At 41.7% G+C, this 25,540-nt stretch overlaps 1 protein-coding gene across 1 annotated transcript in view; it reads left to right on the top strand.

Annotated features, from left to right (window-relative positions):
• NDUFA9 (NADH:ubiquinone oxidoreductase subunit A9) overlaps positions 1 to 13,149 on the top strand; it is a 38,649-nt gene extending 25,500 nt beyond the window's left edge. Inside the window, exons 7-11 of the mRNA XM_025930517.2 lie at positions 1,320 to 1,387; positions 2,570 to 2,646; positions 7,236 to 7,331; positions 9,959 to 10,025; positions 12,854 to 13,149. Coding sequence (XP_025786302.1) covers positions 1,320 to 1,387; positions 2,570 to 2,646; positions 7,236 to 7,331; positions 9,959 to 10,025; positions 12,854 to 13,024 — 479 coding nt within the window. The 3' untranslated portion in view covers positions 13,025 to 13,149. The remainder of the gene's footprint in view (positions 1 to 1,319; positions 1,388 to 2,569; positions 2,647 to 7,235; positions 7,332 to 9,958; positions 10,026 to 12,853) is intronic.
• Positions 13,150 to 25,540: the final 12,391 nt, after the last annotated feature.

Raw genomic sequence — 25,540 nt, 5'->3', positions numbered from 1 at the left:
TATTATTATGTGGATCCTGAGAAACTTAACAGAAGACCATGGGGGTGGGGAAGGGGGAAAAAAAAAAAGAGAGGGAGGGAGCCAAACCATAAGAGACTCTTAAAAACTGAGAATAAGCTGAGGGTTGATGGAGGGAGGGAGGGAGGGGAAAGTGGGTGATGGACATTGAGGAGGGCACCTTTTGGGATGAGCGCTGGGTGTTGTATGGAAACCAATTTGACAATAAGTTTCATTAAAAAAAAAATACCAAAACAAAAAGATAGTTTTGGCTATTTGGGGTCTCTGAAGACTCCATATGAATTTTAAGGTGTAGTTTTGTGTACTTTGCAGAATACATCATTGGGATTTTGACAGGGACTGCATTAGCTCTGTAGATTCTGTGGGTAGTTTGATATCTTAACAGTATTGTCTTCCATGTGAGATGTGTTTCTATTTGTTTGTGACTTACTAATTTCTTTCAGCAGTGTTTTCTTTTTTTTTTTTTTAAATTTTTTTTTCAACGTTTTTATTTATTTTTGGGACAGAGAGAGACAGAGCATGAACGGGGGAGGGGCAGAGAGAGAGGGAGACACAGAATCGGAAACAGGCTCCAGGCTCTGAGCCATCAGCCCAGAGCCTGACGCGGGGCTCGAACTCACGGACCGCGAGATCGTGACCTGGCTGAAGTCGGACGCCCAACCGACTGCGCCACCCAGGCGCCCCGATTAAGTTTATTCTTGAGTGTTGTATTCTTTTTGATGCTCTTATAAATAATGTCTACCTTAAAATTTTTTATAAGGTTTTTTTTAATCTTTACATTTAATCTACTTTGGTTTATGGTAAGAGATGAGGCTTTTCTCCCTCCCTTTCTTTTTCCCCAATTAGTAGAGTAATTGTCTCAGCACCATGTAGTATAAATAATCTTTCCATTTCTCACATATTTGTGGTAATGCATTCATCATTTACTAAATTCCCATACTAAAAACCCAGGGTCTTTTTCTGGGTTTCCTATGTTGTGCCACTGATCTATTGATTCCTATGTGCCTCCTTAGTATGGGGTGCAGTTTAGACTCCAGTCTTGGGAGTGGCCATGCATCAAGTGGCCAAGCCATTTGACCACTTTCCCTTGCTGTCCATGTTCTTAAAGATTTGGCTTTTTTTACTTTCCATCTTTGTTATCTGAAAAACAAGTGACTGCCGACTAGCTCTCTCAAAGTCAGCTACATCTATTCCATTACTTCAGTTATGCAAAGTGATTATGCTAACCTGGAGCACCTGGAGATTGGGGGGGTCTTCCAGGACCTTAGGCCTTCTAAGAATACTTCTCATTCTTCTGCCAGATATCCGTTGGTTTGGTGGTGTACCTCTTATTTCCTTGGGCAAGAAGACAGTGAAACAACCAGTCTATGTAAGTACCCTGGGTGGAGGGGCTTTGGCTGGATTCAGAGTCAGGTCATAGTATTCTGGTTTTATCTTAATCCTGTAACTCCATCATTCTTCTTTTCAGCTTGCATCAACTGCTTGCCTCTCAGTTTACTTAAGAGCTACATGTATTCTCTGTGTGTTCACTTGTTTGCTCATTTAAGAAAATACGTTGAGTGTACTAGGCACGCTGTACCTGTCACTGGGCATATAGAGGTATGAACTAGACACACATTGCTATCCCCAGGCTGGAAGGGTAGGCTAGCAAAGCAGTTGCCGTGCAATGTGGTAAGTGCTATGATGGGGAGAGGATTTATATAATTACAGCAGAGAGGGACACCTAATCCAGACTTGAGGGTCAGGCACAGCCTCCCAGAGGAAATGACATCTACGGTGAGGTCTTAAAGATGACTAGCTGCAAGTCATATGAGAGGGGGTTGGGCAAGAACATTTCATGCAGAGGGAACAGCATGTACAGGGGCCCAGAGGAGAGAGCGTGTTGGGTTCCATATTATGTTGAATCAGGGTTTCTCATCTGGCACTATTGACAGTTTGGGCCAGGTAATCGTTTGTCAGAGGGGCTGTTGTAGAATGGTTAGCAGCATTGCTACCCACCAGATGGCAGTAGCACTACCTCCCCAGTTGTGACAACTAAAAACGACTCCAGGCATTTGCCAAGGTTCCCTGGGAGCCAAAATCACCCCCAGTTGAAAACCATGGGATCTGAAACCATATAAAAGTATTATTTTGGAGAGGCAAAATGGTAGAATGTTGGCAGTTCCATGGGATTCAGCCTACTTGTTTGTGATAGCATGGTAACAGCATTAGAGGAACGAGTGGTAAGGTGTGAGATTGCAGAGACGGTAGGCAAAGTCAAATCAGACAGCCTCGACAGCCGCCTGAGCGTGAATGTGCTCTGACTAGAAAAAATATATAGGTGAACCTTCCAATGTGCAGATCATTTGAGCTTTTGAGGAGTGGGTTCTTTAAGGGGCTTTCTGGAAACAGACAATGCCATTTTATCTTTTTTTTTTTTTTTTTTTTTTGGTTGTGATTGTTGTGGCCTGTTTTCTGACCTCCCTCCCTTCTTTCCCCCCTCCCTCCCTCTCCCATCTCTCTGTTTCTCTCTTTCAAGGATTGCTTAAACGTGTGTTACAATTTCTTATAGGTTGTAGATGTATCAAAAGGAATTGTTAATGCCATTAAGGATCCAGATGCCAGAGGGAAATCTTTTGCCTTTGTTGGGTAGGTGGCTAGAGTTTGACTTTAAACTACCTGTTAAAATGAATGAATTGTAATGATTTACAGGAACAATAAGATCTAAACCTACCACTAACAGATGTATTTGTTGCATTTTTAGTGTCTTTGTTCAACTATTTTTATTCCAGAAATTTTATTCCCTTAGCCCTGAGGCCATTGTGTCTCAAAGAGCTGTCCAAAAGCTACCACTGTCAGGATCTCCTGAATGGTTCTGTTGCATCAGGATTTGAGTGAACCACGGAATCGGATTTAATAAGTGATTTTTCTGTCAACCAAAGTCTAAGCACCAACTGCCCTAGTATATTACATATACTTAGTCCAGTGATTACCAAGGATGGTTTTGTACTACTCCAGTGATGTTTTTAATAAAGGCTGTTACTATAAATTCAGAAACACAAACAGAACACTTTTAGGGAGTAAGTGCAGTTGCAAAATCAAATTGCTTTTGATAGAGTGTTGCAATGTCCCCCAAAGGTTGGAAATGGCCTGGTTTACGATACAGTTGTTAGTGCTGCACAAGACTGATCATTTATGGTGTGCTGTCTTTGCACTTAGGACAGATAGGAAACAGTTAAACTGTATAACTTACCTGATTTTATTAAATTTTGTCACAGCTGGGTTTAGGACCTTTTTTCTGGCTTAACTAAGACTAAAAAATTAAGACTCAGTCCGCCAAACCAAAAAGTACCAAATCCACTTAATAATTGGCCCAGAACCCTGTCATTCAGTGAAGCAAGCTAATGACACCTGATGTTCCATGAAAGGTGGAGATCTGATTCAACAATTAAGTGATAACTTTAATTCCTAGGAAATATTTGTTTCCAGAGAAAAGACACGTTTCTCTCTAAGCCAGGAGGCATAGTATACATTCCCAGGATTGTGAATTCATCCATTGTTATGTTTCACTATTATTATAGATTTCATTTAGTAAAATTTTTGTCAGTGCAAATGATTGTATTGTATTTCTGAATCTAGTGGCTGCAGGCTAGGCCTCTCTTTGAGTTCCCTAGTTCAGTGCAATTAGTTACATACTCTAGGAGAATTAGTCACAAAGTGTGTTCAGCGCAGAGCCCATACATCACTAGACTCAAGCCATCGGGCTCTAGTCAAGAGGTACTTAGACTAGGATTCTAGAGAAGAGAAGAACAGAAATGGCTTTACAGACTTTGCTTCCTACTCTGTAGAAATAGCTCTGTGATGAGTTAACCGGTTTCCTCTTTACCGCTTCCCAGCCCCCTCCAGTACGGTCATTGGCTGGGCTGCATTACGTCTTAGTTGTTTGGCACACATGGAAACGCAGGCATTTTTTTGTGTGTGTGAAACTGGATACGTGTCTGCATTTCTCTTTTTGTCTCGTCAACTCAGAGGAAAACTTTGCTTATTTCCCAGACACTTTGAGGCTAATACAAAGAGGCATAAGACCTTAAATTTTGCTCCTAGTTTTTTCAGTTATTAATTTTATGATGTTGGTCCATTCTGTCATTCATTCATTAGGTACCTATTGATAATACACATAAAACTGGGAGCACTAATTCACAAATTCAGTGAGGTCACAAGGTACAGGATCAGATATAAAACTCAGTTTCCATATATTTGCAAATAAACGATCTGAAAATAAAACTAAGAAAATAATTGTATTCACAGTAACGTCAAAAGAATAAAGTATTTAGGTATAAATTTAACAAATATAAGACCAGTATCCAGAAAATTACAAAACATTGCTGAGGGAAATTAAAGAGGAGTTAAATGAATGGAAAGACATCTTATGTTCATGGACTGGAAGAGCCAATATTGTTAACATGGAAACTTTCCCCAAATTGATCTCTCTACTCAAGCCAGTCCTATCCAAATTCCAGCAGGGTTTTTTTTTTTTTTTTCCAGAAATTGACAAAGTAATTCTAAATTTATATGGAAATGCAAAGATCCACAACAGCCAAAACCATTTTGACAAAGAAGAATAAAGTTGGAGCACTTAGGTTTCCTAATTTCAGAACTTAACTCTCAAACCAGAGTTATCCAGACAGTGTGATGCTGGCATAAGAATATTCTATTCTAACTAAACTGAATCAATAGTCTAGGTAGTCTAGAAATCAGCCTTTGTGTTTATGGATGGTTGATTTTTTTTTTTAATATTTTTTTTCAACGTTTTTTATTTATTTTTGGAACAGAGAGAGACAAAGCATGAACGGGGGAGGGGCAGAGAGAGAGGGAGACACAGAATCGGAAACAGGCTCCAGGCTCTGAGCCATCAGCCCAGAGCCTGACGCGGGGCTCGAACTCACGGACCGCGAGATCGTGACCTGGTTGAAGTCGGACGCTTAACCGACTGCGCCACCCAGGCGCCCCAAGGATGGTTGATTTTTAACAGAACTGTCATGACACTTCAGTGGGGAAAGGATGGTCTTTTCAACAGGTGGTCCTGGGAAATCCACATGCCAAAGGATGAACATAGGCCCTTAATTTCACAAAATACATGAAAACATTAACTCAAAATATATCAGAGACCTAAATGTAAGAGTTAAAACTAAAAACTTTTGGAAGAAAAATAATGTTCTAGACCTTGGGTTAGGCAGAGATTTTTTAGATGTGGTATCAAAAGCATACTTTGTGAAAGGAAAAATTGATGTTAGACTGCACCAAAATGGGAAACTTTTGTACTTCAGAAGGCACCATTAAGAAAATGATGAAAAGACAAATGGTGGGTGAGATCATCGGCTAAAAGGCAGGATGGGGTGGGTGAGAGAGGTCTGTGGAAAATTTGAGGACCGAGTTGAAGATAGGAGGTATTCTCTGGTAGAATGGACAAACACCTCTTAGGAGAGCATGGCAGGGTTGCAAAGCAGAACTGAGTCTTCCATTTGAAGTTAGTGATCAGAAACATAGGTGAAGCCAGGTAGCCCAGCTGTTATTTTCTCTGCAACTCCATCTTGCTGGTGGTTCAGGCACAAAGAAGGCAGATACTCGCTTGAACCAGAGGAGGGACTTTGCTGCGCTAGTATAGTGGAGAGGCGGCTGGGGGACAAGAGCAAGTACATTACGTGTAATTAGTTTACCCATGATACCAGTATTGCCTGTTGTTGTAAAGATTACAGATTGTTTTTTGGCATAGCATGCGTGCTGAGCAGTGATCCTTACACGTTCTTCTGGTACTCGAAGGAAGCTGTTTGAGGGCTTGGTCTGATGTTCCCCTAGCTGACATTTTCATGTTTTTTGTTTTTGTTTTTGTTTGCTAAAATGTCAGAATGTTGAGTTTCTCACTGAATTGTGTGAATTCAGCTCTCAGCTCTCACAGGCTTTTTGAGGCAAAGGGGACTAGGAAAATGGGTGAAGAGATACCAAAATATATTATAAACAATAATAATTATTAAAGCTAGGTTGTACCAGTACAAAACTATTCAGATTTGTGGAATAGAATAGAAGGTCCAGAAGCCATCTCAAATATATGTAAGAATATAGTATGTGATAGGGTGACATTTCAGAATATGGGGAAAGGGTAGATCAGTCAATAAACATTGTTACATCTTTTCCTTATATCAATATAAAAATACGTTATCCACAAAATTATGGATTAAAGAACCCCAAGAGCATTACAAAAAAATATGTGGAAATTTATGTCACTGGTGACAGTAGAGGGATTTTCTAACTATAAAGGCAAATCATAAATCAGAACTTTTGCTTAAGTGAAATGTTTAAACTTATGTATGACACAAAACATTACAAAGCAAAATACAAACAGTAAAAAATATTTCCAACTATGTCATTAAAACATAAAGAATTCTTACAAATTATTCTTTATAGACGGGACTTTAGGAGGAAAGAGAGAAAAGAAAGAAGCGTAAGTAGCCAAACCTATAGAAAAAAACTTAATGTCTAGAGTGAAATTTAACACAAATTAAAAGGTTGAGGTACTTTTCTTACCTTGCAGATCGGCAAAGTTTTGTTTGCCTATTTTTTATGACTAACCTCATTGTTGGTAAGGGGGCTAGTAGCATCTTATGCGAATTAATATGACCTTTCTGGAAGGCAGTTTGGAAGTATCAGTAAAAGCCTTAAGATTTCCAAGCATATTTTGAGCCAGTTCCACCTCTAGAATATATTACAAATACATAATTCTGGATAAGTACAAATGTTTACTGCAGGAATGTTCATTAAGGCATTATCTTATAGAGAAAAAATATTTTTAATAGCTTACATATCCCTCAACCTGGGAATTTATCGAATAGTTACAACTACATGCATTGCAATATATGCAGTCATTAAACATACACTAGAATTTTGAGAGACACAGAAAAGTGACCATGATAATGTTAAATGAAAAAGACATTACAGAATAGGATGCCTGTGCAATCTTACATTTATAAAAATAAAATCATGTGTATGTAAGGGGATGAGAAGTAAGGATATATAAACATACTAACTTTGGGATTATGGTTGATTTTTCTTTGTACTAATCTGTATTTACTGCAGTGCCTATGTGTTTCCTCTTTCACTGAGAAAATGTTATTTTGTTAAATTTAGGAAGAAAGTTTGTAAGGAGCAAATAATTTGAAGAACTATGAATTTTCTTTTTGTAGGCCCAGTCGGTACCTCCTTTTTGACCTGGTGCAGTATGTCTTTGCTATGGCTCACAGACCTTTCCTCCCGTACCCTCTGCCACATTTTGCCTATCAGTAAGTAAAGTGCTTCTTTTTATGCCTTCTAAAATAGACCTAACTTGATACATTTGTTTGTAATGCTCTCTCACTTAGGGTTATAGGGAGTATGTTCATTACAGTGGAGTCTCTGAATCTCTAAGTAGGAGGTGCTCCTGATGTCTTGATCTTAGTCTAGGATGGAACCAGAGGTGTCTAAGAAAGGGAGTGTGGATTACTGTGGATGAGAAGTACAATGTATGTTGAGAGGTAAAATCTATAGTTCTTCAAATTCTCTCCATAGAAACCACTTAGTTAATTTGTAGAAGTGTCTTGCTTAGGAGGTTGTGTAAAGGAGCAATGAGATTTCCTTCTGTTTCATACCACTCACCCAGACGTCGAAAGGGGATCCTTCTTTATTAAACCAGTCTGATCATGTAGTTGGGGGAAGGGGAAGAAGCCAGGTTGATTTGGCCTTGTGGTCGCCTTATCTTCTTTCTTCTTGCCCTGCTTCTTGGTTCATTCACTTCTTCCTTTTGCAGGTTTAGGATCTCAGAATTATGTCACTTAACAGTGGTCCGGTCAGGGAGACTTTCAAATCCAGTCTGCCAGAGATTGACTTTTCAAAAATTTTTTCCATTTTTATTTTATATATTTTTTTATTTTTAGAGAGAGAGAGAGAGCATGCGAGCAAGGGAGAGGGGCAGAGGGAGAGAGAAAGAAAGAATGTTAAGCAAGCTCCACACTCAATGCGGAGCCCAACACAGGTCTCGATCCCACGACCCTGGGATCATATCTGGGCCCAAATCAAGAGTCGAACGCTCAACCGACTGAGCCACCTAGTACCCCATGCCAGAGACTGACTTATAAACCAACATGGCAGTTCACTTCTGCATTCATTCAGCAAATATTTATGAAATGCGTCCTATGTCTTAGGCAGTGCACTAGGAACTCAAGATACTATACTAAACCCTCAGAAAGCTTGTGACCAAACAGAGGTGTCAGAAAAGTAGAATGCAGTGTGATGATAATATTTATTGAGAGTGTTCTGTCTTTCAAGCTGCCTACTTCATTCTCATTTGATACTCAGTGACTGATACCAGTAGGGAAGAGCACATAATGTATGTGAAGGAGGAGGGTTGAGGATGTAGCTTAGAGAATACTGCCATTTGGAGGACCTGCAGGGTGAGGGGAATTTACCGAAAGGCCCAAAATGAGTAATCAGACATTTAAGTGAAACAAGTAGAGTGTTTGGAAGCCTAGAAACCAAATGGAAGGGGGTGTTTTAAAGAGGAAATGACTGTTTCAAGAAGGGGAGCCTGGCTGTTTCTTCACATCTGTATCTCCTGCACCCAGAACAGTACTTGACACACAGGAGGCGCTCTGTCAGTATTTGTCTGATGAAATGCTGCAGAAAAGTCACATGAGGTAAAGGACTTACAAATATCCACTGGGGTTGGTGGTGAGGTCACTTATGTCAGCGGCTTCGGCACAGGGCAGGGGTGTCAGCCAGATTGCCGGGCGCTGTCTCCTCGGCAATGCATGAAATTGAGAGTTACCTTCAGCTGGATTTGGCGTATGCACACGGAGTGGCCCACTGGGGACACAGAAATAGACAGCGGAAGTCGTCTGTCAGCGTAGAAGCAGAGCACAGACAGTCGAAGGTTTGTCTGAGAGTTTTAATTAAGCTGTGGTAGCCCAGTAAAGTGCCCTTTTCTGCCACTGGGACACGTGGTCTGGAATCTGAGGTTTTATATGTTCCTGGAGAAATTTTGGCCAATCTTCAGCTTCCTTTTTCATTTTTTTATGCACACTGGAATGATGTTAAGTTTTTAAAAAGCTCTGGAACCCCGTGTTCCGTGACCCACTGAAGGCCCACTGGATCAATCAGATAAAAGCAGAGCTGGTCTGGCTGTACTGACAGGTGATACTCCAAGCATGGACTCCCAGCCTGTGCCCCAGTTCTCTGTGGGGGCCCTGGGGAATTCCTGGGGGCCTCGACGCTAGCTGAAACCCACTGCCCTGAGTGTACTTGACAGGATCTTGGTGGCAGAGATAAGGAGAGCTCTATTTTGACTAAGAGTGGAGAGATGGCACTAATTGAGGCAGGCAGCTCTCCTGTCCTGGGTGGCTTCCTGGTTTGTACCCTACATCTTAGGCTTCTCCTTACTTTTGAATTATTTTGGTTCCTTTTGGGGGGGGGCCCTGCTTTTAAGTATTACAGTTTACATCTAGCATAGTACTCAGCTTGCCCTGCATTCTTAACAGAAGCATATGTGGATGTTTGAGGTTTAAATTAGATTAGATAAGTTAAATGAGATTTGAACGTTGGATCGTTTTTGTTTTGTTCATAGTAATGGCTTTATTTTAGTTTTCATTTGTTCAGATTTGTTGTATCCTTCGTGAAGAGTGAGAGTGCCACGAGTTACGGCAGTCAGGCTGGGGTAGCTTGAAAGGGAGGGGAACCTCACAGGTAGTGGTACCAGGATGTTGGTTATTTTCTTTAAAAAACAAAACAAAACAAAAACCACAAAAAACAAAACACCCAAAAAATCAGTGAACTCCTGTCTCTACAGCAGCGTCTCTCCTTTTGCTTCTTGCAGGCTCGCTTGAGTATTGGCTATGGAGATACTTACCACATATGCCCTATTTATTCCTTTTTCCAGGTGGGTAGCACGACTCTTTGAAATGAGTCCGTTTGAGCCCTGGACAACGAGGGATAAAGTGGAGCGGGTGAGTGTGAGTGTGGTGAACATCTGCCTGGTGGGCAGGTGCCGGGCCGAGAGCTGCAGAGTTGGAGGAGTTAGAACCGATCGTTGTTTGCTTGCTGGCATGGGTTATTTTCATGCTCTTGTCTGTTATCCTGTCTGAGGCCAGCTCCGTGGCTTGGGCCTTGTACCTCACGCTGTCTTGGCCTGCTCCAGTGCGTGCGTCCTCCCCAAGCTTCTCTGGGATGTGATCTGATTTCCTTCTCTGCTGGAGCATACCCAACAGCACACAAACATGCCTTTAGTGCTCCATTTTTTTAAAGACAAAACCCTCCCCTCCCTCACGTCCCTTCTGGCTACCGTCCTGTTTGTCTGGGTCCCTTTTAGTCATAGCCCTTCAGGAGAGCTGTCTATTCCTGCTGTTAACCTCAGCAAGAGCCCACTCCATTCAAGCTTTTATTCCCGTTTCTCCCCCACAAACTGCTCTTTGCAAGATTACCTATGATCACCCCTTCTCTCCTTGAACCCCTGGCTGCCAATCTGTTTTCTGGCCATCTCCATGTTCCCTTGCTTTTCCTCCTCTCACTAGGCCATGCTTTTCGGTTTCTCTTCCTGACTTACCCTCTCTTCCCTGATCTGTACACGCTGGGGGACCCACGAGCTCTGCCCTCAGCCCTTTGTATTTTTGCTCATCCTCTGAACAACCTTCAGCTCATCCCATGCTCCAGCTGCTGTCTGTAAGCTCGTGGCTGCATTTTTATCTCCAGCCTTGAATTGCGCCCCTACCCTACCCAGCTGCAGACTCTTCCATGTATTTGGGTATATTACAGTTTTCTGAAACTGAACGTGTCCACAAATAGAAGTGCAAACCTGCTTCTCTCCTGGCTTCCCTCATCTTAATTAACGAGGTCACTCTTCTCTCTGTTACTCAAGCCAGAAACCTAGGCATTCTCCCCTGATTTATTCCTTTCTTTTTCTGGATCTAAACCAGTATTGTCCAGTATAACTCTCTGCAGTGATGGAAATGGTTTAGAATCTACAATGTTCAAAACATAACCCCTAGCAGCATGTGACTGTTGAACATTTGAAATATGGCTAATGCAGCTGCAGAAAGAAGATTTGAAATTTATTTACTTTAATTAATTTAAGTATAAATGAGAATTACCACATTTGGCCAGTGGCTACTGTACTGGGCAGCACAGCTGTAGACCATCAGCAAGTATTATTCAGGCAGCCCTCAGAATACATGCCAGATGTTACTACTCCTGCCTCTCCCTGCCTTTTATTTTTCTTCAACTTTTTATGCTGAAAATGCGTGTAATAGTAGTGAACATTTTCATCTTCCAGAAAGGTAAGAAAGGTCTCCACTCTGCCCGCTGTAATCCAACTCGGTTGGTTATTTCTTTCTCATTCTCTTTTTTATTTTTTTAAATATTTTTTTAAGGTTTATGTATTTATTTTGAGAGAGAGAGAGAGAGAGAGAGAGACTCCCAAACAAGCTCTGAGAGAGAGAGACAGAGACAGAGAATCCCAAGCAGGCTCCACACTTTCAGCACAGAGCCCAGCCCAATGCAGGCCTTGAACTCACGAACCATGAGATCATGTCCTGAGCTGAAACAAAGAGTTGGATGTTTAACCGACCAAGCCACCCAGGTGCCCATCTTTTCTCAGTCTCTTGACCAGTGTCTGGCTGCCTCTCTTGTCCCTCTACATTGAGTTGGACTCCAGAGCTCTGGCTCTTCCTGTCTTGCTGTCTCCCATGCTAGTCTTCCTCACTGTGTGTAGAAGTGTTTCTAGGGAGGACATGAAATAAAATGAAAATACGATACTATCTCTACTTTTGAAGGCCTGTTGACCGTTTCTCAACCAGAACAGTCAAATTATCCTCTGAATGTTACCTAAAACTTAAAATGCAGACAAGATGAGAAAACAGTCTTCAGGAAACAGATGTGAATGGGCAGGCATTATCCTCCCCTCTGACACGCTGTGTCTGGAAAGAAGATCTATCCCGTCTACGTTCATGACAGATGGGACTGGAGGACCGACTGTCAGAGCACTTCAGTGTATCTTATGCTAATGTGCCTCTTACACTGATAATGGAGCCGGTGTTGATACAGTAGGCTGAATGGGCTTTGGATTTGGTTTGGAGGCTGTCTCACAGCACTCTAGTAAAAGGATTGCAGACTTTGTCAGGTGGGTGAAGGGGCATGCTGCTCTATATGCAGATTGATTGTCTTCATACGCTTTTGGATGGTCTAGGATCATGGAAGTCTTCCAACTCCTTCTCCTTCTCTACAAACAAGATGGGTTTGGTGTTTTAGATCTGTGGTGAGCATCAGTCTACCAGACTAAGTATAGCAGGAGCACAAAGGTTAATGGATTATCCCTTAATGAGCAAGGAACAAATGCTAATTATCTCCCGAATTCAGGAGTGAAAACAGAAGCAGAAAGGAGAATTGGGGAATGGGCTAGTTCTGCATTTGCCCCTATTTTATTTTTCTTCCTGAACCTCCTGTAAAGCTACCCTGACAATGGTGACTGGCGCATCTCCATTGCAGACTGATTTCTGTTTCAGTCTGTAGAATGGCTCATCTAGAGCCAGTGTTCTGCGCTCATGGGTTGTGCTGGGGACCTTTGTGCTGCTGGATGGTGACCTTGCCTTTTTTCCCCACTTACAGTCTTTCTCTGTGGTCTGCTTTTAGTGAGGTCCAGGAACCAAAAACAGCCACGTATCCTTTGAAAACAAGTCTTGGTAATGGGACTCAGGCCAGCTTGAGTGTTGAAGTGTTGGTGGGATAGCACTTCATGTTTGGGTCAGTTTTCAGTGTTCTCTGTGGTTCTGTCTGTCCAAAGCTTCACGTCACAGACATGGTATTGCCACACCTGCCCGGCTTGGAGGACCTCGGAATTCAGGCAACACCCCTGGAACTCAAGGCCATTGAGGTGCTGCGGCGCCATCGTACATACCGTTGGCTGTCGTCTGAAATTGAAGACGTGAAGCCGGCCAAGACTGTCACCTTCTAGCGGCCCCTGAGCTGCTCTGGGGTTTTGGTGCTGGTTGGGTCACCTGGCAAGCGACCGGCCCACTTTCTTCGGAGAATCCTGTACATAGTGAATGTGATGCCTCTATTAAACCATCTGAGGTTAAATTCTGCTGCAGCCCTTTCTCTCTTGGCTTATAAAACGAAAAATTCAGTCATTTAGAATTTGAACACAGTTTCTTTAAATATATGTATTTAATGACATATGTTACTTATTCTCTGAAATATGGAAGGATTTGAGTTTCTCTATGTCAGGCTATTTCTGGCATATGTTTTGGAAGATGAGGACCCCTTTTTAATGTTAAGGTGGTGTGATCACCCCAAGTGATATGTGATTGTCTTTTTAACATCCATTAGTTGAGAAAATATCTAGTGTCCCATAACTAATCCGAACTTATTCCACAAGGTATTTAAAAAAATGTATCTTAATGACATCCACATGCACTTAAAAATAGTCAGTACATGTAAAAACAGTGTCTGTAGATATGGATTTTCAAACTGCTTGTGGTAATTCCATAGTCCTCTGCTTGGATCTGAACTCCCCGAGGCCTCTGTCCCGCTGCTGTTTGGACGACATCTAGGTGATTTCAGATAATGGTTGTGGATGGATTTTCTCCCATGCAGAGGAAGTGCCATGTTCTCTCTTTAGTAATGCCAATGCTTAAGGATTAGAACTTTTTACATAAGTTATTAATATTGCAGCCAAATCCAGATGAACAGTTGGTACAGTGTGAGCAAATCCCTCCATGCAGTAGGATTAAGAACTCCTTGTAATTTGTGGTGAAGCCAAGGTGACCAACTGCATCCCCCTGCAGTGTGACCCCTTGGTCTGTAGGAGGGGAATGTCCGTGAAAACCCTGTCCAGTTCTGGCAACGCCCATCTCATCCTCACAGAGTAAGGTACATGAGAATTGAAGGTGAGTTCTCTACCTGCCCTCTGTGTGCTCCAGAATCTTTGGTCCCCAGATGGACAGAGGTCGGCTATTCAGGTGTGGTCATGGACCAACGGCATCAGTATCACCTGGGAGCTTGTTGGAAGTCTAGAATGCCAGGCCCTACCTCGGTCCTGCTGGATCAGGAGCTGCATTTTAGAAAGGTCCTTGGAAGATCTGTGTGCACATTAGTGGAAAGCACTGCACCGAGTGGTGCTGTTCCCGTTACTCAGGTGGCTGAGTCCTACCCAGACCGAAATCAGAATCTCTAGAGAAAATGCCCAGCAATTTTATTAAACATGCCAGTTTATTCTCCTGCATGGTAATGTGTGAGAGTCGTGTTCTAGGGAAAGGAGCCCAATTCCAAGCTTCACTTTTTGTCTTCAGCTAAGATAACTTGTTATTTCGGATGATACCCTGGTTGGTCACAAGCCAGTCGGTAGGCACACAGATGGGTGGGTGTGATCTGAAAAGAAATCATAATTCTATAATGTACAGTGTCTTTTCTTACAGAACCTGCATGTTTCAGCAGTGCTGTTTCTCATCTCTTTGGAATCATAAGTCATGGTGCCACATACTTGCTTTCTCTAAAGCCGTAATTCAACCCTTTTCTTTCCTGTCATAACCAGTGCCGCCTTTTTTATTTTCTAATGCATCCTTTATTATCCTCATATGAAAGTCATAACTGCTCTCACCTAACATGTGACCAAAATATAATAACAGACAAGAAATGAAAGTAGGACACAATACAGTAGCACGTACTCCAATATACTGACGTGTGCACAGCCATACTGAAGGCATTGTGAAGTCGTCAGCTGCTTGCATCCGCTGGGCAGTCACAATGGCACAAATGTAAACTGGCCTTATACGAGGGGCAGGAGTTGTACTGCCACCAAAATACCGTGAGCGCTGTCACTGTTTGTGATATCAGCTTCTGTATTTAGTGAACACCTTGTGAAGTTCAGAGCACAATATAATCCCTTCCTAGGTTTATATGGTAACTGCATTCTTAGAAAATGCAGCATATATTAAACCCATCTGAGAAGTTCCTTAGATCTGTAAAACAGAGTTGGACTCTAAGTTCATATGATTACAAATGGGTTTTGGGAAGTCATATGAGATATGTTTCAGCTCTTCACTTGCGTGTTCTGACTCACTGTGGTAAGCCTGCCACTCCTGGTTTGTGCCCCCTAAATGCTCATGGTGCCCCTCAGTCATTGTGATAACCAGATATACCCACAGCTTTCCCCAGATGCCTCTAGGGGGATTTACCACTATTGCTGTGATCTCTGCCGTGGAAATAGTTGAAAAATATGTTGCCTCGGGGGTCAAGGGATAGTTGAAAAATATGTTGTCTTGGGGGTCAAGGGATAGATTTAGGCAAGATGATGGTTTAATTTAAAAGTCTAAAACCCCATTTGAGCAGAAGTATACTATTTCCCTCACTTTCCTGCCAGTCGCGCAACACAAGCACCTAACATTGTTTGTTGGCTTTTCTGTCAGGTAGGCCCAGGGCATACCATGGTTCACGCTTCTCACTTGACTTCTTTCTTCCCCTGCAGTACACTCCTCAGAAGAGCGTACATTTGAACTTCAGAATGCCTAAAGCTCCCATAGCACCTCTGGTGCTGATTCTAGTTAGGTCAATTAAAAGAATAGACTCGTTAGTCATAGTTGGCCACAAATTAGAACAATAACCAAACTTCTGTGGGTGATTTTGCTGGGTTTCACTTCCTGGTCAGCCAACCCCTCTGATACTGTTCCTTTGTTTGGGCTGCCCTCCTTTGTTTGTCCTCTTGTACTTCTTCCTGAGACCAGTGCCAAAGTTTCTCTTTAATCTTCCTTGACTCCTAGGAATCTTGTTTGCTTAATCTGGGTTGCCTGGCATTGCTCCTCAGCTCCAAATCAAAATGCCAACTGCCCGTGAAGGAAATGTCCAGTGGGCCTCCATTAAATAAATCACCACCAGGCAGCAAGCACTTTTTCTGATCCTTCTGCATGCATGAAGTCAAACTGCTTTCTTTTTCTCCATTGCTTATCTCCTCCTCTCCAGGCTCTATGGTTTTCTGTCTCTTAGGGAAGATAGCCTTTTTACTCTTCTCATATTGTTCCCAGGAAGGTCCACTTGGATTCTGGTGACTTGTTCCCACAGGACAGTTTATGTCCATGTCTAGCACATGCATATTGTGTCCTCAGCTGAAATAATACTGTCCTAAGTCCCACCATTAAAGATTTTCACCCATTCAACTAGTGACAAAAGGTAAGGGAACATGCAGCCCCTGCAGTCAGTCTGGATTCAGCCTGGGCTTCAACTCTCCCCAGTTGTGTGAACTGGGAGCGTTCAGCCCTTTCTGGGTTGTCATTGTTCCCTCGCTCAACTGTGTAAATAGGTTGTGGTGAAGATTCCTTGAGAGCGTATAGATAAATCGCATATTACAGTCATGGCAGAAAGCAGATGATATCAGCTGCTGGATAACTTAGCCTTCTGGGTACTCTTGTGCTAGATGATGGGAATATAAGGATGCTTTCCACTCAATGAATTCATAGTTTAGTAGCAGGAAACAGACATAGAAGTAGTAATTATTGTGCCTCGATACTGATTTTTAGGTTTCTAGGAGGGCAGTTTATCAGTATAGAAATTTTCAAATTATAATTTATTGAAATAACCATAATTTAAATTTTTTTATATTCAACCCACAGTTCTAATTTTAAATTTATTGAATTTCACAATTTATTTTAAGGGGTTCTTACAATTTAGTTACTTAAATTTCCGTGGATAGTTAAATTCATTTAAAAAGATAATTTAAGGGGTACCTGGGTGGCTTAGTCAGTTAAGCATTTGACTCTTGATTTCAGTTTAGGTTTTGATTCACGGTTCATGAGATTGAGCCCCATGTCAGCCTCTGTGCTGACAGCATGGAACCTGCTTGGGATTCTCTCTATGCCCCTCCCCATTCACTCTGTCTCTCTCAAAATAAATTAATTTTAAAAAATTAAATAAAAATAATTTAGTAATTTAATAAATTATTTTTTTCTGTTAAGTTTTATAACTTAAGTTTTGCAATATACAAAACCTTTCCATGTACTTGAACAAATCTAGTAAAGCTAATAATTATATAACTAATATTAAAGTCTGGTAATCATGATACTATTTATAAACTTTGCAAAATTCTCGTACCTTTCAACTTGAAAACCAAACTCTAAATTAATAAAATACGCATTTGAAACTGGAATCATAAGATGAATCTTAGACTCTAAAATGCTAAATCCTTAAATATTATAAATACTTTCCATACCAAATATGTCCAGGCTATTCCCAAATTAGACCTAGAATATTAATCAAGGTTTGAATTACCTCATTCTGTATATTTAGTTTTAAGTCTTTTACAGGTGGAAGACCTTTAGCAACTAAGGAGGCAATTATACCATCCCAAGCTTTTTGGAATTCCTTTCTCAGTGCATGGAGATTGCAGGTGACTAGGGATAGTGCCCTGGGCATAAAATCTGGGCCACTCATATCCAGGTTGGTTCTTTTCATGGTAAAGAAGGATGAGCTGAGTGTTAATTTATAGGAGCTTTATGTTGTTGTTGTTGTTGTTTTTGTTGTTGAGACTTCAAATCATGCTCTCACAGGGGTGCACTTAGAGCCCATGTTCTCCGGATTCAGGTTGCACATGACTTGATTGTCACAGCTGATTTCAGCCCACAAACTATAAACCCATCCTATTTGTCATTACATTGTCATTTATAATTTACCTACACTTACCATTACACCTCTGTAATGCAACAAATGTATTTATCTTCTGATCCTACTGTAAATTCCTTTCATCATGTTCTTCATGACCTTTCTGTACATCTCCCTCAGGTTTGCTTTGCTCTAAGGTCACCTCATATACTTTATCCTAATGACAAATGTGAATTCTATAATGGAAGCATATATGGAGATCTATGTGACAAGCTCTGGGAGTATGAATAAAATGCTGTTTCTGAAAGGGTTGGGAAAATTCCACAGAAAATGGATTTTAAAGCTGCCTTGATAACCAGGAGGACCATGTGAGTGTGCGTGAATTTGTTGTATGTGTGTTTGGGTGAAGAGGAAGCAATCTCTTGGCATAAAGAGAACAGCATGAGCAAATGCACTGGGGCATAGAGAGTAGGTGGTTAGCAGTGGGAGGCAGAGTCCATGTGTTGGGAGGGGAAGGGAATGGGGAGTATAACCTTTACCTTGGAGGTTTAGCAGGTAAGCTCTATACAGACTTGGGTTCAAATATGAACTCCAACACTTCTCAACTGGAAATTTGGACAAATTACCTAATCTCTCTTTTTCAACCTCAATTTCCTGGTCTATAAAAGGGAGATGATGGTGGTAATACCTACAAATATCTACATCATAGGATGGTAGTGAGGAATTAAGTGAGATAATACATGTAAAATGTTGAACGTGGCCCATAGTAAGCACTAAGTAAAAATTAGCTGTGGTCATTTAAGTAGGAAATACCATGGCTGTCTTAGTCCATGCATTTGTTTCCTGACTTCATAAGTAATGGCTCCCTTTCCTGAGGGAAGGAGTAATCCCTGTTTTCCAAATACTGGAAACAGGGGCTTAGAGAAGTCCACATTAATGAATTGCCACATTAGTAAGTAGCTGAGCTGGTTTTCTGATCAGCGTCTCTCTGGCTACACAACTGGAGACTTGTTCCAGGAAAGGTTTAAGGATGCTCAAGAGAAATGAACATAGACCGATTTACGTTCTAGAAGGCTATGGAGTGAGTGGGAGATGTAAAGAATGGAAGGCATATTTGAAGAAGCCTCTCTTGTGAAGGAAAGACCTGAGAGAGAATGAGCAAGAGCAAGACTGAAGTTTGAAAGGTGTCAAATAGCAAATTCAGACCTTGGGGGAGATTTTATTTGAAAAGATTTTTGCAAGGAAGGGAAAGAGACTATTACAATCAGAGAGAGACCAAAACTAAGTCTGAGCTCAGCTCTGCTGAAGCAGAATGGGGGAGGGTTCTTAAGAGCTGGGGTGAGCTGGAGGACAAGTCCTGGGGGTCATTAGGCCATCTGGATTCTGTGAGGCCTGGGATGAAAGGTCATGGGTCATCTGTGTTTGTCTATTGGCTTTATCCAAAGGAAAAATAAACTGTTCATAACTGTATGAGAGGAGGTGATGCTACAGATTGGAGCAAGGTGCCCAACTTAGGCTCCTACTCCCCTACAGAGACTGGCACCTAGGGCTGCTGTCACCTTGATGATTGCATTTCAAAGGGATGGCTGTCAGGTCCTTGAGGAAGACACTCCTGGCTTATAAAATTGACAAAAGCCTTTTTTAAATATTAGGTACATCTCAAAGGGAAATGAAAGACTTCACAAGGTTTCTAAAGAAAATGCTCTATGGGAGGTCAGGGGCCTAGAGTCAGGAAAAATCTTGTCCAAAGTTTAGTCATGCTGAGAGAGCGGTAAGAACCTCTTGATCAGGAGGTACACAGATGTAAGTCCCTCACGTGCTGGGGTGACACCCCAGAATCTGTGGAGCCTGGTCCTGGGGGAAGTGGAAGGGATGGAAGTCCGAGCACAGGTGGGGGATTAGCCTCAAACACCAGGATAGTGTGTGCTAACCATAATAGTAGTACAAAAGTGTACATTCAATAAAACCTATTCCCAAAGTATCCAAAGTGCAATGTCAATTTTTGTCTCTCCACTTTTTAAGAAAATCTCGACACTAGAATGTAAACACATGAGGCTGGGACTTTTTATTTGTCGTGTTCCCTGCAATGTGCCAAACACCTAAAACAGTGCTAGAAATCTAGTCAACACTCAGTAAATACTTAATGAAGTAGAGGGCTTCTCACTTTATTCTTGGGTGAAAACTCCATCTAACTGCAACTTGTTTTCTGGTCTTGTTCACATAATTTTTTTAAGTTTATTTACTTATTCTGGGAGAGACAGAAAAAAGCATGAGTGGAGAAGAGGGAGAGAGGGAGAATCCCAAGGAGGCTCCATGCTGCCAGTATAGAGCCCGACACGGGGCTCGAACTCAGGAAACTGCGAGATCATGATCTGAGTGGAAACCAAGAGTCAGACAACCAACTGAGCCATCCAGGCGCCCCCACATAACAGCAATTTTAATTTTGTAATAAAATCTCAGGCTTAATTTCATCATGAGGATGCCCAGTCTCAGGTAGTAATTAAAATCCTAGCTTCATAACCTAAATCTTTTCTCTGTCCCTCCGCTGGGGTCCAGGAAGATGGTGTGGTTGGCCTTCACTCATCATCATCCTCAATCAACAGATTTTCTTTCTCCCAGGACTGGCCAAGGGTGAGGGAGTCGCGGGAGCCGGTGGGAGGGTGGGGGGAAGGCATAGTCTTATGGGGCAAAGGTCTTCGCTGGCAGATAGATGTCTGGGCCTTCTTGGCAGCAGATGTTTGAAGCTGAATGTCATGGGGTGCTTTCCGGAAAGTGATGATGGTTTGCAATGGTAATTGAAGCTATGAAAGCAGATGCAGTGGAAGATAAAGTATCACATAATTCAACCACCTGTTAACACACATTGAAATAGCTACACCTCACTGATAAGGACCCGAATGGCCGAGTAAGGATGAATAATTTATGGAGTTGATATGTGTGTGTGGAGAAGGGTGTCAGTACTAAGAAATGTGAATTAGGGAGTTGTAAGGGAAGGTAGAGATATCAGGTCTAATCTGCACACATTGTAACTGAAGAAGAGTGAAAATAAGAGAAATGACGGCTCTGTAGGATCTGGGTAAACAAACACTTCTGGGGTCAGGCAGTCCATAAATATGACAACCGGAAATGGAAGTGTAAGGGAGAATGTGTACTTCCATGGAAAACTGCACTGTCTGGAGTCTAGGCTGTAGAGAGCTCATCCTGCCTGGCTATCTGCTTCAGATTCTATGGTGGCTGTTTCACAACTCTGTAAGCTGGAGGTAAGTGATAACAATGCAAAGTTAATCTTTGCTTGTAGACACGTGAATTCTGTCCAGCAGAGATTCAGCGGACCTTCTTCCCTAATTGTGCCTCCAACAGCACCTTTATTTCAGTATTCCTGATCTTTGGATGCTCCTTTGAACTGGTGGTAATACCTCACCACTTGACTCATTAATGAATGAGATACAGTCTTTAACATGTATTAACTTTTAATCTGTATGAAAGTTGCAACTGTTACCTTTGTTTCAAAATTATCCTTAAACTAAAGGGACTGTACTGATTGGGGCAGTCCCCATTTGCTTTCTCCAGATGACTATTTCCAAACGAGGATGTTGGTCAATGTTACTAGCTCTCCATGGTTTTTCAAGGGAAGCTGAAAATCTAAATTTTGTGCACGTGCAAAACCTCTTTATGTTTAAATATGGATGACTGAATTTTTTAAAGAGCGAACAAAAATCCGTATGTGCCTCAAAATCTCAGTGGCCCAATCCAGCCCACAGGCTGCCTTGTTGGGTCAGGAAAGCAGGAGAAACCTGGATCCAAGGAGTACCATATGCTGGCCTGAAGTAGACCCAGGACTCCCCCTCACCATCAACCTGTGAAGCAGGTAGCACTCCATGTTACAGAACAGCTGGGAGGAAGCCAGGGGTCTGAGAGCACTTTTCTGCCTGGCACTGTTTTCCCTGCAACCAGGAACAGCAGGTGTTGGAGAAGGAAAGGAAAGCTGATCATGCTTTATAATTTTGCTGGGACCAGCACAAGCCTGAGCTGTGAGATCATCGGGCTCACAAGAAATGTCAGTAGGGAGATCCTTTTTTTTTTTTCAACGTTTTTTTTTTTTTTTGTTTTGTTTTTTATTTATTTTTGGGACAGAGAGAGACAGAGCATGAACGGGGGAGGGGCAGAGAGAGAGGGAGACACAGAATTGGAAACAGGCTCCAGGCTCTGAGCCATCAGCCCAGAGCCCGACGCGGGGCTCGAACTCACGGACCGCGAGATCGTGACCTGGCTGAAGTCGGACGCTTAACCGACTGCGCCACCCAGGCGCCCCATTAGGGAGATCCTTTAACAGAGTGGCCTGGGTGGGTTTTCAAAGAAGCTTTCATAACCCACCACCTTCTCCAAGTGATTTCTTTCAGTGCCAACTAAAGAAGTATTCTTAGGTTCTTTAAACCTAATACCTAGATTGTTTTGAATTACAGAAAACTGGCAGGATCATAGGATGGATAAAAAGCAAAGCTTCTGCACTTTTGAGTTTCCTTAATAAGTGTCATGACCAGAGTGCGTAAAGCACTCATTCATTCATCTCAAAAATTACTGACCTACCAAACGTGACCAGCACCATACTAGAGTCTACTTGGCATATCACACACGTGTGAGACTGTCTCTGCCCCTCCTCATTTCACTTACTCTGATACATGTACTCTGATACAGGCAAGACCCTGTGTTAGGCTCACAACCACTCTGAAAGGAAAGTATTATCTCCTTTTTGCAGATAAGGAGAAACAAGGTAGATTTACATAAAGATGCACAGCTAATATCCTAAAAACAAACATGATGGTAACATAAATCATCATATAATTCTACATCCAGAGCTCTAAACTTGGGTTATATCGTTGTGGGGCTCATAATCAGACTCTTTGAAATAAACACAAAAAAAGCAGAATATTTAAGAGTCTCTTATGGTTTGCCTCCTTCCCTCTCTAACTTTTTTTCCCCCTTCCCCTCTCCCATGGTCTTCTGTTAAGTTTCTCAGGATCCACATAAGAGTGAAAACATATGGTATCTATCTTTCTCTGTATGACTTATTTTACTTGGCATAACACTCTCCAGTTCTATCCACGTTGCTACAAAAGGCCAGATTTCATTCCTTCTCATTGCCACGTAGTATTCCATTGTATATATAAACCACATCTTCTTTATCCATTCATCAGTTGATGGACATTTAGGCTCTTCCCATACTTTGGCTATTGTTGAAAGTGCTGCTGTAAACATTGGGGTATAAGTGCCCCTATGCATCAGCACTCCTGTATCCCTTGGGTAAATTCCTAGCAGTGCTATTGCTGGGTCATAGGGTAGATCTATTTTTAATTTTTTGAGGAACCTCCACACTGGTTTCCAAAGCGGCTGCCCCAGTTTGCATTCCCACCAGCAGTGCAAGAGGGTTCCCCTTTCTCCACATCCTCTCCAGCATCTAGAGTCTCCTGATTTGTTCATTTTAGCCACTCTGACTGGCATGAGGTGGTATTGATTTGTATTTTGATTTGTATTTCCCTGATGAGGAGTGATGTTGAACATCTTTTCATGTGCCTGTTGGCCATCTGATGATCTTGACAGGAAATGGAATTACGGAGCTGAAGGGAATAAACATCTTTAAGGTTCTTGGTAACCATTGAGAAATTGGCCTCAAGAAAGCTTGCACAGGGGCGCCTGGGTGGCGCAGTCGGTTAAGCGTCCGACTTCAGCCAGGTCACGATCTCACGGTCCGTGAGTTCGAGCCCCGCGTCAGGCTCTGGGCTGATGGCTCGGAGCCTGGAGCCTGTTTCCCATTCTGTGTCTCCCTCTCTCTCTGCCCCTCCCCCGTTCATGCTCTGTCTCTCTCTGTCCCCAAAATAAATAAACGTTGAAAAAAAAATTTAAAAAAAAAAAAAAAAAAAAAAAAAAAAAAAAAAAAGAAAGCTTGCACAATTTACATACTCGCCAGTGATAGCCCATTTTACCAATGCTGAAAATACTCCTTGTTTTTGAAATGTTTGTGTATTTAATAGGGTATAAAGGATATCTTACTATTTATTCGTGTGCATTGTTTTGATTATAAGAGGGATTATTTTTTCTAAGTTTTTTGATCATTTTACTTCTTTTGTGAACACAATTTGCCTAAGTTTTTAAGTTTATTTATTTTGAGAGAGAGGGAGGGAGAGAGAGAGAATCCCAAGCAGGCCTGACAGGTCCCTGTCAGTGCAGAGGGGGCTCAATCTCACACCTGTGAGATCATGACCCAAGCTGAAATCAAGATTCGGACGCTTAACTGACTGAGCTATCTAAGCCTCCCCTCAATTTGCACATTTTTAATTAAGATAAACCTCCCTCTCCCTCTCTCTGTCTTTTTTTTTTTTGCCAACATGTAACTATATTTTATATAGTAAAGCTATTAACCATAGATTATACAATGCAAATATTTTTTCCAGCTAATTACTTGACTTTTAACATGTAGAAGTTAAATTAAAAAAAATTTTTTGTAACATTTATTCATTTTTGAAAGACAGGGAGTTAGTGGGGGAGGGGCAGAGAGAGAAGGAGACACAGAATCCGAAGCAGGCTCCAGGCTCTGAGCTGTCAGCTCAGAGCCCAATGCGGGATTCGAACTCATGAACCACGAGATCATGACCTGAGCTGAAGTCGGACACCCAACCGACTGAGCTACCCTGGCACCTCTTAGAAGTTAAATTTTTATTTTGTCAAATCTATTAAATGTTTTCATTTGTGGATTCATCCATAATTCTTCCCTTTCTCAACATCAAGTATCAATGCTGAACCAAGTTTTCTTATTTTTTTAATGTTTAAAACATCTGAATTTTATTTGCAAAGTATAGAGTAAAGCTATTATGTCCTTTCCCTTTTCTATTATTTACTTTAAAAAATATTTTCTTTAATCATTTGTGATGCCATCTTTGTCATAGGATAAAGTTTAAATACATGGATTACAGGACCAGCCTGCCTGGTTTCAAATCCCAACTCCAATAATTACTAGCTTGGTGATCTCAGGCAAGTTACTTAACCACTCTGTGCCTCTGTAAAATGGTTATAATAATGTTTACTCATGTAATGGTCATGAGAATTAAATGGATTAATGTGCATAGAGCAATTAAGAGTGCCTTACACATGATTACCTGCTATGTGTATGTTGGCTATTATTACATACCAGGTTCTGTCACTAAGAGGGTCTGTTTTGGAGCTTTACTGTTTCATTAATATCTATATTTTGTGCCAAGTTAGATTCTATTTTAATTACTGTAGCTCTATGGTACTCTTAATATCCAATGAAGTACACCTAAAGTTCACCTTGGTACTTGATGGATCAAGACCTTGGATGAAATGAGGAATTGGGTTTAGAAAGGAATAGCTCAGGTGTTTTGAAACCCTAGCCAAGGAGTGGGTGCTCCTAGGGCAACCTCAAATGCATGACCTACTCTCCCCCAGTCTAGCTACTCAAATAAATCCAAAATGGGCAGCAAGAGGTATTAGCAGGGGGCCTGGGAACCACTGGGAACCACTCTCTGAGGGCCAGGGGTGAAGGGAGCAGAGAAGAGCTGACTCAGGGCTCAGTGAGGGCCCTAATGAAGAATCAGTGGTAACTTGGGTACCTGATGCCACTCTCCAAGTGGAGAGTGGAAGAAAGAGGGTGCTTGACACCCACCATCATCACTGCTTCCTAGACGGACTGCATGGAGATCCTGTAGAGGGAACCAAAATATTTAAGTGCTGACAGTATTTTTTGTGGTTGTCATTATTACATTAGAGGCATATAGAAAACTATGTGGAGAGTGGCTTGTGTAAGTGTCTTGGCCAGAGAAACTTCTTGGGTTATTATTAACTTAGGAACTCAGGCAGAATACTGATT

Source organism: Puma concolor, chromosome B4, assembly GCF_028749965.1.
Source record: "Puma concolor isolate L17-30 chromosome B4, mPumCon1.1.hap2, whole genome shotgun sequence".
NCBI lineage: Eukaryota > Metazoa > Chordata > Mammalia > Carnivora > Felidae > Puma > Puma concolor.
This window is presented reverse-complemented; position numbering and strand designations above follow the sequence as displayed.